The sequence below is a fragment of the Mobula birostris genome, chromosome 20 (genome assembly GCF_030028105.1).
Source record: "Mobula birostris isolate sMobBir1 chromosome 20, sMobBir1.hap1, whole genome shotgun sequence".
Taxonomy (NCBI): Eukaryota; Metazoa; Chordata; class Chondrichthyes; order Myliobatiformes; family Myliobatidae; genus Mobula; species Mobula birostris.
Genome location: NC_092389.1, coordinates 26741460 through 26756303, shown reverse-complemented (window position 1 = coordinate 26756303; position 14844 = coordinate 26741460). Strand labels below are relative to the sequence as shown.

The 14844-nt window shown below is 42.2% G+C and overlaps 1 protein-coding gene across 10 annotated transcripts in view; it reads left to right on the top strand.

The window, feature by feature from the left end:
• pknox2 (pbx/knotted 1 homeobox 2) overlaps positions 1-14844 on the top strand; it is a 522498-nt gene that overhangs the window by 334512 nt on the left and 173142 nt on the right. For all 10 annotated transcript variants that reach the window (XM_072238378.1, XM_072238384.1, XM_072238383.1 and 7 more), the window contains one exon: positions 12632-12768. In XM_072238378.1, the coding sequence (XP_072094479.1) occupies positions 12632-12768 (137 nt within the window). The remainder of the gene's footprint in view (positions 1-12631; positions 12769-14844) is intronic.

Here is a 14844-nt window from a genome sequence, read left to right as displayed (position 1 = left end):
TGGGCACCAGAAGCATAACAACACCTGCATATTCCTCGCTGATTTGATTTGATGCAAATGACGCATTTCACTGTATGTTTCGATGTACAAGTAAAGCTAATCTAGTCCTGGTGAAGGGTCTCGGCCCGAAATGTCGACTGTTTATTCTTTTCCACAGATTCTCCCTGGCCTGCTGAAGTCCACCAGCAGGTTGTGTGTGTTGCTTTGGATTTCCAGTATCTGCAGATATTCTCGTGTTTCTCGTCTTTATCTTTAGTCTGTTCGGAATTTAGAAGAATGGGTAGCAATCTCATTGATACATACAAAAGGGTTTCATGGAGGTTGATGCCAAATTGATGCTGCTTCTGGCTGCTGGATTCAAAACCTCAAAAAGTAGGAGATCAGCCTTTTAGGGCATAGGTGAAAAGCACTGAGAGACTACTAAATCATTTATATGCTCTGTCCATGACAGGACTGGAGATTCAGTCCCTGAGTGCACTTAAGCCAAATCTTTGAATATTGAGGGATATGCACTTAGATCGAAAGAAGGGCTGAGATAAAAGATCAGTCAATATGCACAGAATGGAAGAGCAGGCTCCTTCTACTTCTGTTTTATGTTGAGAATCAGCTGGAGAAGAGGGGCCTGGAGATAAAGTGTTATGTATCTGTAACCCTTAGGTTCGGCCAGCATGCGTTTGTCTAGGGGAAGGCAGCCTCTGTCCCGGCCAAACTGAGAAATCTCGTTTGTGTGGATGCTGCGTGATGTGTTGCCTGGTTGCAAATCCGAACCGCAAGATATCAGACAGTACACCGTATGCAATTTAATGATTGAACTTTATAAATCTTAATCTGACTATAGGGTTAGTAAAGAAAATAAAAAGAAAAAGAGCCCATTTTAATGAAACAGTCTGAGGTGCAAGTTTGAGCTCGCGGAATCATCCATTCGATCCCCATGGACCTCCGAGCGTCGCTGACTGTCAGACCCTCGCTCCCAGTCCACTCCATCCAGCAGTCTACCAACTCTTTCCATTCATGTCTTCTCTCTTCATCTCATGCCAACCAAAGACCACGAAATTCCTGCTCCCAGACACACAAGAAAGAACAACATGCCTCTCATTGGCTAGTGCACATTCCAAAGCCCCCGTTATCTCTAGTCATAACCCAAACATTGCTGCTACAGAGAAACCATTACCTTAGCAGTGAAACATTACAGAGAGGCCATTACATTAGCAGTGAAACCTTACAGCGCGTATCCATGTGGCAAGAACTACAACAGTATGATTAAATGCTTTTTTTTCCCCTTAGTCATGTTAGTAATGGTACAAAGTGCGCAGCCTATAGTGTGGGAGCTATGTATGAACTTAGCCTACCAAGAGGAAGAAACACGCTCCCAAGAGCATGCGTCCAAAAGGGAGTGCCTCCCGCATGTAGGGGGCCCAATTGATTCACCGCACGATCGATCAGCCGCATGTGCACTCGCCACATTCTCAGAATCGATTTGATGCGGTACAGCCTCTTTACGGACAGTAGTGGAAATTGAACCCTGTTCTTACAGCTAGCGCTGTAAAGAATTGCACTAATCTCTACGCTATCATGCTCCCCCCAGGAATCCACACTTATAATGCCTATAATATGCAGTCTCCATATGAAATACTCAGGAATCAATGTGTAATCTTTTGCTGCAGTCTTCTATCACATATATTCTTCCTTAGAAAGGGTCTGCACCCAATATGCCAGATGCAGTATCGTCAGGACCCTATATAATTGGAGCAAGATGACACGACTCATGTACACACATCCAAGTGCCATCTTAATTAATCGTTGTACCTAAATGTTAACATTCAATGACTCATGAACACCACCCAGGTCCTGTAAACACCTCAGGAATGCAGAAGCCCACACCAGATCCCTTGATTTGTATGCAAATGATTTAGCTGAAAGGTGTGAAATGTGTGAGGGTGTTTATGGAGAGCAGAGTCATTGAGTGTTGCAGTATGGTTGTTGGTTTCTAGGATTTAATAACATTTCCACTGACCTTGATCAGATGCATGATATTAATAAACTTTTTCCAGGATTGGGATCACTTTTGGAATTGCCCTCTCTGGCCACTGCAGTTTGGTGGCTTCCCTATCCACTTATGTTGCAATCTCCTCCACCGAGTGTCAACTTCTTTAGCTTAATGTCCAGTGAGGTGCAGTGCCCACTCTGAGGTTGGTCACTGCTCCCCCCAGCCCAGTGACTTCCAACAATGGCCAAACTCTGCGCCGGTTAGAGATCCAAAACAAGAATAGAAAATGATGGAAATAATCATCAGGTCAAGCAGCATCTGTGAGAGAAACAGACTTCATGTTTCAGGTTCATGACCTTTCACCAGAAGTAGGCAAAGTTAGGAACAAGCATGTTTTTGGTCGCAGAGAAGGGGAGGGGTGAAGAGAATGAAGGGAATGTCAGTGAAAGGGTGGAGAACAAGAGAAAAGGTGACAAAACGTATTTAAAAGCCATTTAGACAGGTGAATTGATAGAACAGGTTCAATAGGATATGCGCCAAATGCAGGGAAATGGGAGTAGCTCAGATACTGTAGACATCTTGGTCAGCATGGATGTGTTGGATCAAAGGATCTGTTTCCATGCTCTATGACTCTAAATCAGTGGTTCTCAAACTTTTTCGGGTTACTGCCTCCTTGGCTCCCAGACCACATCCCCTGTGCCCACCTCTCCCTTTCCGTCCATTATATAAAAACTGAAAAGAATTTTAATTTATGATGCACAGTGAAAGAAAATAGGAACTGCAAATTCAAAGCAGTGTCAAATAATTGCAAAAAATATTCAAATCTATTTAAAGCTACAGTACAAATAAAGCTATTTCATTACAGTAAAAACAATTTTCATCAACTGTTTTAGAACGTACATTAATAGTTCAACTATTCACTACTTCATTGCTTTTTCACCTTTAAATGAGACGCATGGGCTTGGTGCTGTGATACCAGCAGAGAGAGAGAGAGAGAGAAAAGAAAGAAAGCAAACATTTCTGGAATTGAGGAGCAGATCTGTAAATATCCAGCAGGTCAGGCAGCATCTGTAAAGTTGGAAGAGCAATGTTAACCTCATTCAGTTGCCGTTCAGAGGGTGGTAGTGAACTGTCTTCACCAACTTCTGCAGGCAAGTGACAGGGGTCAGTGGAAAGTGAAGGGAATCAACTTTATTATCACATGGAATTTGTTGTTTTGTGGCAGCAGTATAGTTTAAGACATAATTACCGTAAGTTATAAAAGTAAATAAATACAGTACAAAAGAATAATAGAATGGTGTTTGATTCATAGACCATGTAGAAATTAAATAGTGGAAGGGAAGAAAATGTTCCTAGAATGTCTTCACGCTCCTGTACCTCCTCTGATGGTAGTCATGAGAAGAGGAAATGTGTCCGATGGTGGGAGTCTCCAACCCAGTACAGCCTTTTTCAATCCGACATATTGAAATCTCCACATCAAACTGTGATACAGCCAGTCAGAAGAAGCTGTCCACAGTACATCTGTAGCAAGTTGAAAGGCTCTTTAGTGATAGGTCAGGAGAGATATTCCAAGAGCTGTTGCAGCTTATGATATTGGAAAGAAAGAAAAAATGTCACCTGCTGGATCACGGAATGTGCTAGAGAATAAAGTGGAACTGTGGACCATGAGGTAGAGTGAGTCAGTATTGTTGCAGAGGTTGTCAGGGGCACTGATACGTAGTGTGAAACATGGATCTTGTAAAGTGTTGAGAATGTTGCCTCAGAAACACTCCATGGTTGAAGACATCTGTGATTCTGGGCGAGTCCAAATTGTGAAGGACAGAAATTAAGTAGAAATCCAAATGGGATGACTTGGAGCCGGAGATATTTGCTCAGGAAAAAAAAAGTGTGGCTGTGGAAGCAAGTCTTGATCAATACCTAATTAGAGACCAGAAAGGAAGGAGAAACCACTGAGGGTGAACAAGGCAAAATGGATAGGAGGGAATCTTGCTGGAGAGCAGAGGAGAACTTTTAGGTGGCACCCCTCAAAAAGAAATGGCAGTGAATTTAACAGGAAATAAAAATTTAAAATAAACTGTGGGTACCAGCCTTCATGAATACAAGAACAGGGAGGTTATGCCCCAAGTTTATACAATGTTGGTCAGACCTCAGCTGGAGTACTACATGGCTGCACTTTAGGAAAGGTGTAATGGGCTTCAGAGGTGATTCAGCCAGAAGTTGCCTGGGATGGATTCTCTCAGGTATGAGGAGAGACTAAAGAAGCTAGAGACACAAGAGATTCTGCAGATAGACACACAAAATGCTGGAACAACATGGTAGATCAGGCAGCCTGAAAGATTGACTGTTCATTTCCCTCCATAGATGCTGCCTTACCTGCTGAGTTCAGCCTGCTACACCAGGTTGCCGTTTATTGATTACAGCTCAGTGTTCAGCACGATCATACCCTTACTTCTAACCAACAAGCTCCAAAACCTGGGCCTCTGTACCTCCCTCTGCAACTGTATTCTTAACTTCCTTGCCAGGAAACCTTGGTCAAAGTTCTTCCTCTCATTTTATAATATCACCAAGTTTTGTATCTGCAGACTTGGAAGTTACTGTATAATCTATACATTTGGGTGCAAGTCATTGACATAAAGCAAAAGAGTTCAAAATTCAAAGTAAATTTATTATCAAAGTACATATATGTCACCATATACAACCCTGAGATTCAGTTTTTTGTGGGCATACTCACTAAATTCGCAATAGAATAATGACCATAATAGAATCAATGAAAGACAGTACCAATTTGGGCATTCAACCAGTATGCAATAAACTCTGCAAATACAAAAAGAAAGAAATAATAAATAAATAAGCAATAAATATTGAGAACATGAGATGAGGAGCCCTTGAAAGTGAGTCTGTAGGTTGGGGGAACAGTTCAGTGATGGGACAAGTGAAGTTATTTCCCGATGGTTGAGAGGTAATAACTGTTCCTGAACCTTGTGGTGTGAGTTCTGAGGCTCCTGTACCTTTTTCCTGATGACAGCAATGAGAAGAGAGCATGACCTGAGTGATGGGGGTCCCTGATAATGGATGCTGCTTTCCTGTGACAACGCTTCGTGTAGATGTGCTCAGTGGTGGGGAGGGCTTTACCCGTGATGGACTGGGCCGTATCCACTGATTTTTGTAGGATTTTCCATTCAAGGGCATTGGTGTTTCCATACCAAGCTGTGATGCAGCCAGTCAATATACTCTCCACCTCACAGCTATAGAAGTTTGTCATAGTTTTAGATGTCGTGCCAAATCTTTGCAACCTTCTAAGAAAGTAGAGGCACTGCTGTGCTTTTTTTGTAATTGCACTTGTGTGCTGGGCCCAGGACAGGTTCTCTGAAATGATAACACCAAAGAGTTTAAAGTTGCTGACCCTCTCCACTTCTGATCTCCCAATGAGAACTGGATCGTGGACCTCTTCAATCCCCCAACCTAAATGCTGATTGGTCACCACTTTTAATTCGGCTTACAACAGCGATGTTGTTAATAAACTGGAATATGGCATTGGAGCTGTGCTTAGCCACACAGTCATAAGTGTAAACCGAGTAGAGCAGGGGGCTAAGCACACAGCCTTGTGGAGCACCTGTGCTGATGGAGATTGTGAAGGAGCGACACATATAAAGTTCTGGAGGAACTCAGCAGGCCAGGCATAATCTATGGAAAAGAGTATAGTCGACGTTTCCTGGCCTGCTGAGTTCCTCCAGCATTTTATGTCTGTTGCTTGGATTTCTAGCAAACGCAGATTTTCTCTTGTTTGAAATTGTGGAGGAGATATTGATGCCAATCCGAACTGACTGGGGTCTGCAGTGAGAAGATCAAAGATCAAATTGTACAAGGAGGTATTGGGGCCAAGGTCTTGAAGCTTATTAAATAGTTTTGAGGGGATGTTAGTATTGAATACTGAGCTGCAGTGAATAAAGAGCATCCTGATGTACAGTGCCTAAAAAAGTATTCACCCCCTCTTGGAAGTATTCACGTTTTTATCGCCTTACAACATTGAATCACAGTTGATCTAATTTGGCTTTTTTTTGACACTGATCAACAGAAAGGCACTTTCGTGTCAAAGTGAAAACAGATCTTTACAGAGTGATCTAAATTAATAACAAATATAAAACACAAAATAATTTCTTGCATAATTATTGAGCCCCTTCAAGTCAGTATTTAGTAGATGCGCCTTTGGCAGCAGTTACAGCCTTGAGTCTATGTGGATAGGTCTCTATCAGCTTTGCACATCTGTACACTGCAATTTTTCCCAATTCTTCTTTACAAAACTGCTCAAGCTCTGTCAGATTGCATGGGGATCTTGAGTGAACAGCCCTTTTCAAGTCCAGCCACAAATTCTCATTTCAGTTGAGGTCTGGGCTCTGACTTGGCCACTCCAGGACATTAACCTAGTTGTTTTTAAGCCATTGCTGTGTAGCTTTGGGTTTATGCTTGGGGTCATTGTCTTGCTGGAAAACAAATCTTCCCCCAAGTCGCAGCACTCTTGCAGACTGCATCAGGTTTTATTCCAAGATTTCCCTGTATTTTACCCTCTACCTTTACAAGCCTTTCAGGGCCTGCTGCAGTGAAGCATACCCACAGCATAATGCAGCCAACACCATGCTTCATACACTGTGGGAAACTTTTCCCCATATCAGAGGTAGACTAATCTAGAGAACCTAGATCTGGAATAAGATGTAAGCAATTTAGAGAGATCAGAGTGGTGGTAGCAGAGTCGCTGAGCATTTAAGAAGTGTGTAGACAAGCACTTCAATTGCTGAGGTACAGAAGGCGATGGGTGAAGTGCTGAAAGATAAGATTAACACAGATGGGTGCCCACTGGTCATTATGGGCATGGAGGGCTGAATAGCCTCATTTCCTGATTCTCGAATTCTGTGATTCTATCAGGGATTGAAACTAGAGTGATATTGGTCTGTGTATGCCTTCTTATGGTGCTGGACATTGAACTGGTTACCTAAAATGCCTGGGGAGCTGGCACAAGTACATACTGTAACACAGGGTGCTGATTTATCTTGTCAGAGCTCTGTGGTACATATTGAGACAAATAGACTCATCAAGCACCCACTCATTAACAATCTGCTGCCGCTCTGATTTGCCCAGTGATCAGGAGAATGAAAATAAATTGGAATGTCTTAAATTAAGCTTCTTTGTTCTTTGCGCATAAATTCTGTCCTTGAGGATTTGTGGTGGAGGGATTTATTGCAGACAGTGGCTGTCAGTCATTTCCACAGGCTTGATAGCACAACGACTAAGCTTCTATAGAGGTCTCTGGGGAGACTGGTATCTGTAGTAGGTGAGCGTGAGACGACCAAATAAAACTTAAAAACCTGTGGAGATTTAAGAGCTGGAAGTACAAAGGAATGTAGAATGGGGTTAGTTGAGTGTGAAGAGCCCAATTTAATTCACACTGAAGCAGGGATTAAGAATTTATGGCTTTTGAAAGAGCTGATAATGAACCAAGCAACCTTATCCTTGTCACTCCCTTGAGAAACAAATTGACTGTTTAATAAAATGGGATTGAGATCAAAATCCAGAAAGAGTTCCCTAGGGGAGGGAATGGGAGGGGGAAGGAGAGAAGCTTTTCCCTTGTGTCAGGTAGCACAACAGCTCTCCTTTTCATTGCCCACCAAATCATCTGTACCAAGTGCCTGTTCTGTCAAGCACGCTATTTGTTGGATGGCAGTTTCTCAACTCCCCCACTCCCAGCTGCCTCAGCATGCAAGGAATTGGCTATAGAGGAAAGGTGGCCTCGTGCTGTTTAGAAGGGGAAAGGATTTCAATGGAGCAGGTTCCCCGTTCGAAGAGCAGCCTGGGATGGAATGGAGCAGAGTATCCCTTTTGGACAGAAAGGCTTTGATTTCATGGGAGCATCCGGCTTTGGGGCCAAGGCTGCTGGGTTGCATTGGTTTCTGGTTAAGGGACCGAGGCATCAGGATTTGGGCAGTTTCTGATGTTGGAATGGAGGAGTACTGGTTGAATTTGTGGAAGATTGCATGGTTTTTAGGGAAAGTGGAACTGGATTGGAGCTCTCTCTGGTGGAAGGTATGAGACAGGATTGGAGCAAAAGTTGTAAACTCCCTAGCATTACTGACATATGTGAAGGTGGCCCATTTCAGAGTAAGTGTTACTGTTTACTTGATAAGATTAGCTGTTGACTAGTATTGCAAGGCCAATGCTGTTTTACATATTGCTGTAGTCATAAAGAAGGCAAGACGGCAGCTATACTTCATTAGGAGTTTGAAGAGTTTTGGCATGTCAACAAATACATTCAAAACTCCTATAGTTGTACCATGGAGAGCATTCTGACAGGCTGCATCAGTGTCTGGTATGGAGGGGCTACTGCACAGGACCGAAAGAAGCTGCAGAAGGTTGTAAACCTAGTTAGTTCCATCTTGGGCACCAGCCTACAAAGTACCCAGGACATCTTCAGGGTGTGGTGTCTCAGAAAGGCAGCGTCCATTATTAAAGACCTCCAGCACCCAGGGCATGAACTTTTCTCACTGTTGCCATCAGGTAGGAGGTACAGAAGCCTGAAGGCACACAGTCCGCGATTCAGAAACAGCTTCTTCCCCTCTGCCATCCGATTCCTAAATGGATATTGAAGCTTTGGACACTACCTTACTTTTTTAATATACAGTATTTCTGTTTTTGCACATTTTTAAACAATATTCAATATATGTAATTGATTGACTTGTTTATTTATTATGTTTTATTTTATTATTATTATATATTATTTTTCTCTCTGCTAGATTATATATTGCATTGAACTGCTGCTGCTAAGTTAACAAGTTTCACGTCACATGCCGGTGATAATAAACCTGATTCGGATTCTGATATGAGTGTGGGGCTGTTCAAGATCAGCTCTTTTCCATTTCTATTACTTGCTGTGTTGGGTGAATAACTGGAAGTGCAGTATAGTACTTTTATTTTTGTTCCCCAATAAGAATTGGAGACCCAGCAGATAGAATAGTTAACTGGCCATGGCCTCATAGCATATCACACTAAGAAAAGTAGTGGTATTAAAACAATTGCCTGCTTTAACAAAAAACAAGCGATTCTGCAGATGCTGGTAATCTTGAGCAACACACAAAATGCTGGAGGAACTCAGCAGGTCAGGCAGTATCAACGGAAAACTAATAAAACAATAGGTATTTCAGGCCAAAACCTTTCAATCTGGACCCTTCATGTGATCTAGTGGTTGGAGTCTGCATCTGGTTACGGTCATATAGCTGTATACTACAGAAACAGGCCTAACTCCTCGTTGCCAACCAGATGGCTAGCTGCACCCATCCCATGTTAGTGTATTAGACCTGCATTGGGCCAATATCCCTTTGCACCTTCCCTACCCTAGTAACTATTCAAATGCCCTCTAAGCATTGTAATTGCTTCTGTCTCTACCACCTCCTCTGGTAGCTCATTCCAAATCACTGCCACCCTCTGTGTGAAGCACTTTCCCCTCAGATCTTCTTTAAATTTCTCCCCTCTCACCTTAAACTTGCTCCCTCGAGTTTTAGGTTCCCTTACTCTGGGAGCGAGACTCTGACCAGCTATCAGAATCAACTTTAATATCACTGTTTTACATAAGGTGAAATCTGTAGTTTTGCAGCAACAATACAGTGCAAATACATAAAATTAACATAAATGACATAATAAATCATGCAAAATAAAAGGAATAAAAATGGAGTGGTCATGAGTTCATGGTCTGTTCAGAAATCTGATGGTAGAGGGGAAAAAGCTGTTTCTGTATTGTTGAATGTGTGTCTTGTCACTCCTGTACCTCCTCTCTGAAGGCAGTAACAAGAAGAGGGCATGTCCTGAATGGTGAGGGTCCTTAATGATGGATGCCACTTTCCCGAAATACTGCCTCTTAAAGATGTCCTTACTGGGGGAAATGTGCCTGAGATGGAACTGGCTGAGTTCACAACCCACAACTTGTGATCCTCCAGACCAGGCAACGATGGAACCAGTCAAAATGCTGTCTTCTGTACTTCTATAGAAACCCTATCATCTATCCTACCTAGAACCTTCCAAGTAATTGTATGAATTTCTATAAAGTCACCCCTCAGTCTCCTTACAGTCCAGTGAGAACAAACCCAGCCAATCCACTCTCCTTTTGTAACGGATCCTCTTGAATCTCTTCTGCACTCTTTCTGGTTCTACCTCATCCTTCCCGTAGTGAGATGACCAGGACTCTATATAGTGCTGATGACAGGACAACCAGATCCATGCCCCAGGTCGTCCCAAAGGCAGATCCAGAGACATATAAGAGCAAAAGCTCCCTCGGCGATGGTAGATTTGGCAAGCTACTGTTGGAACTGCTCTGGCGTTCAGACACACTGAATTGACAGTCCCTTCCCAGAGATCTTTTGAGGTGTCAGTAAATAAATTGAAACCCATTTAGCTCATTTGTGTTAAATACCACAGGGTGCAGAGGAAGTAATAAGATTAATGGAAGGACTTTGTAAAGTGAGATTGGGCCTTAAACATTTAATGAAAGATTTTACGACTGGATGGGCTGCAGTTCAGCCCTTTAATCATTGCTGCTTTGTTCTGACATGAATTAAAATCCTTAGATGTCTATTCAGTTATAGTTTCTAAGCTGCCATTGGTTATCTCCTTTGATTGACTGCTGTTTTCAATGTGAACTGACTGCTAGAAACAACAACACTAAGTTGTAACATTCAGGGATGTGCATTTCATTCAATTAATTATTGTCTCCTTCCAAATGAACTGAGTAAAGGCGCTGCACCTGTGGTATTAACCCATTCAGGTTAGAAGCTCTGGTTCAATTTTTATGTGGGGCTATAGTCATACTATCTCAGCAATAACTTCTTGCTGTTAGATGCAGTACGTAAGGAGCCTGATTTAATTTTTAATGATTTCACCCACTCGCACTGCTGTCTTTAATAATCGATGTACCCGCTCACATACAGCTCTCTGCTGTTTAAAATCTTGTTTCTTTCTAACATCATACTTCTAGACTATGCATCGAGAATCGGTCTGTCCACTCTGCAAACCCAACTATGTAGTAGTCCAGTCTTTTATATTTTCACCAGAACTCGTGATACTTTGATTGTTTCCTCTTACTTCCCAAATCCAATTTATTGATATGTAATGTAAATAACGGAGACTTAACATTGAAAGCTGAGGGGTGCCTCTCGCCACAGCTTTTTGTTCACTGTTTCCTACTCTTTAGAGAGAAATTGTGGTTGGTCGCATTATCAAGAGCAAAAAGCGCAGAGCTCCCCACCTCACTGATATCCAAAACTTGATGCATCTTGGACGCCTGGTACATTAGACCCTGGCACAGTGCAAGATGTGGACTTGCCTGGGCTGTCATATGAAGATAGAACAGCCCATTCTGGCTCCTGATTCAATGACATCTTTAGACTTCAGTGCAAAAGAAGTTGTGTCTCCTTGTTTTTTATTAACCAAGCCCACCTATTATTCCCAGAATCATTTTGGGAATCAAAACCAATGTTGTATTTCTTTACCCACCTGTGCATGCTGCTTTACTCCTTTAGGGCCAGTCTCATTTATTACTGCATCCAGAACTCTTGGGTCTTTACTGCTGAAGCCAGTGGTTTGGAATGAATAGTCTTCAGCAACACACAAAATGCCGCAGGCCAGCCAGCATCTATGGAAATGAGTAAGCAGTTGATGTTTTGGGTCGAGACCCTTCTTCAGGACTGTAAAGGAAGGTGGAAGATGCCAGAATAAAAAGGTGGGGTGAGGGGAAGGTTATAGGTAAAGCCAGGCAGTTAAGAAAGGTAAAGGGCTGGAGAGGAAGGAATCTGAAAGGAGAGGAGAGTGAACCATAGGAGAAAGGGAAGGAGGAGGACCATCAGGGAAAGAAGAGGTGAGGCTAGAGTGGGAAATAGAAGTGGGGGAGGGGGATTTTTTTTTACCAGAAGGGGAAATCAGGTTGGAGGCTACCCAGATGGAATATAAATTGTTGCTCCTTCACCCTGAGGGTGGCCTCATCATGGCACAAGAGTAGGCCATGGACAGACATGTCAGAATGGGAATGGGAATTAAAATATTTGACCACTGGGATAGTCCTGATAGTCTTTAGCTTGACCGCTGCATTTGGGGATTTTGTTTTTTACTAGCCAGTCATAGCAAAGGTTTATCTACTAACAATTTCAATCCATTGTTGTGTTATAAAGCCTGTCTTAGGAACACCTAAAAGGCTCTCATAATATTCTACCATTATTCTCTCATAATGGAACTAGTTTTTACCACCTTTCTCTCCACTTTTCGTAATTACTCTTTCTTATAGTCTTTTGTGCTTTTGATGCCATTTATTAGAGTACCCTGTAGGAATGATTACCAGATCAGTGATTTTTGTCCAAAAGACGGAAAATACACAAAATCGACAAATGGACGCCTTTAGAAACAGAACCTATTTGTTAGCCAGGGCAGCACGTGTTACCTGCCATTTTGAAGAATTATGCAATGTATCCCATCCCATCCTTGGCTAAAGAATTTCAGTGTATCTGTAGTGTAAGGAAAAGGGAGAGCATAAGGTACTTTGATCTAACAAGCTCCTCAAATTAGTTCTGAGGTGAAGCATCACTTTAAAGTTTTGTTATCTTTCATCCTGCACAGATGACGGCCACGGCACAGCAGACTACCAAGACACAGCCAGTGCATATTCCAGCATCCTCCACAGCTGCTACTCCTGTAGCCACTGTACCACTTGATCCTCAAGCACAGCTGGAGTCTGACAAAAGAGCAGTGTACAGGTATGTACAGCTATAAATACCATGCGGAGCAGTGTTTGAATGTGAAGAATATACAGTATGACGTGCAAGTATAAAGGGACAATTATACAGATATGAAAATGTGGTCAAAGCAGAGGTCAGAAATGAAAAGGCATGCAGAGTAGAGGCACGACCAGCCTATACCGTGCTGGATGGTGGTACAAAATTCATTTATTACATAACGCAGAGTTTTGAAAAGTGCACACATAAACAGGGCAGAGGTAATAAGATCTGTCCACCAGTTTACAAGTATGAAAGGAATGCATGGAGATGTGTGCAAGTACAACTATCCATAGAGCAGTATAAAGGTGTAAGAAGGAAATCTGAGTGCTGTAAGGTTGAACAGAAATACAAAGGATTTGGATGAGTTTCTAAGCACTCGATGTTCCTATGCAAATGAGAGAAGACGCAATATAGTCCTAAAGTTTAACTGCACAAGTCCGTGTCCTTGAGTTTACTCTTTGACCAGTACCATTTCACTAGCTTGTTTGAGCTGTTACATTTTATACTACAGGTTTATCAGTAGTTCCTCTCTATTAAGTTTCTAGTGAATGGGTGTAAAGAGACATTTCCCTATCGATGAGAGTTGTAAGTGATGCATGTTTCACTGTGTTCAATGCTTCATGAACTGATGACACTAGATTGTGGAGTTATCTTCAAACATATCACCATACTTTTCCAACAAAGTTCCATGGCTTGATTACCTTTGGTCCTTCTTTTTTCACTGTCTGCTTCTGGAGTATAAATGGGCGAAGACATACTGAATGGACGAAGACCTGACAAATGGCTTATAATATGATTAAGTGTGAAGTCATCCTCATTAGTAGCAACAAGAGAGAAACAGATTATTATTTAAATTGTGACATTTCTTAAATTGCGTTGGTGTTCAGAAGGACATAGGACTCCATTTACAGGAATCAGAGAAACCTATTAGACAGAAACAGCATGCTATTGGGAAGGCAAATGGTGTGTTAGCCTTTATTGTGAGAGAATCTGGATGCAAGAGTGAAGATGTGATACTGCAATTACATTCTGTCTTGAGACTATTTCTGGAATATTTTGTTCCACCTACTCTCCTTGCCCGAGGAAGAATATGCATAATAAACAAGAAAGTGGGATAACTTCTGGGATTCTGTGGGGTTGCCTTAGGAGGAGAAGTTGAACTGATTGGCCTTGCACTTTAGATTTTAGAAGAATGGGAAGTGATCTCATTGAAACATGCAGACCTTTCTAGCTTTTACATAGTGGTTGCATGAACAGTAGTTCCTCTTGCTAGAACCAAGAGCCGCCTTCTCAAAATAAGGAGGCATAAGATGCTGGGATCTGGAGCAAAAAAACAAACCGCTGGAGGAATTCAGCAAGTCAGGCAACATTTGCGAAAGGAAAAGAATCGTTGATACTTCAGGTTGGGACCCAACATTATGACTGAGGTTGGAGAGGAGGGAGGCTGGAACTGGTAGGTGATAGGTGGACCAAGGAATGGTGAGGAGTGATGGGCAGGTAGAACCAAGTGGGGAAATAAGTCAAGATTTGGTCATTCAGGATATCATGCACTTAGTGTCTTCGATATGGATTTTGGCTGCTGAGGCTACCTGACTGATCTCTGCATCACTCCACTAATCAGTTTTCCAAACCAGAATGACCTACTAATTCCTACTCTCTTTTCTCTCCATTAACCAGTCACCAGTCCAGGACAGTTTAATATCCCCAATGTAATCTGCTGTAATATTGTTTAACAAATCTCTTGCATGGCACCTTATCAAAGGCCTTCAGAAATACTATGCCTTTTGGTTTATCGTTACCTATACTTCTGGATATAATCTCCAAAAAAACATGATTTGTCTTGTGAAAATTTACGTTGGCTCTGCCAAAGCTATCTATAACTACCACTGCCTTAAAATTAGATTCTAACATTTTTACTTTTACTGATGAGAGACTAGCAGTCTCCAGCCCCTTGGTATGAACATAGAATTCTCCAACTTCCAGTAATTCCCTCCCCCTCCCTTCCTCTATCCCTATGTCACTCTGCCCCCTCTCCCAGCTGCCTATCACCTCCCT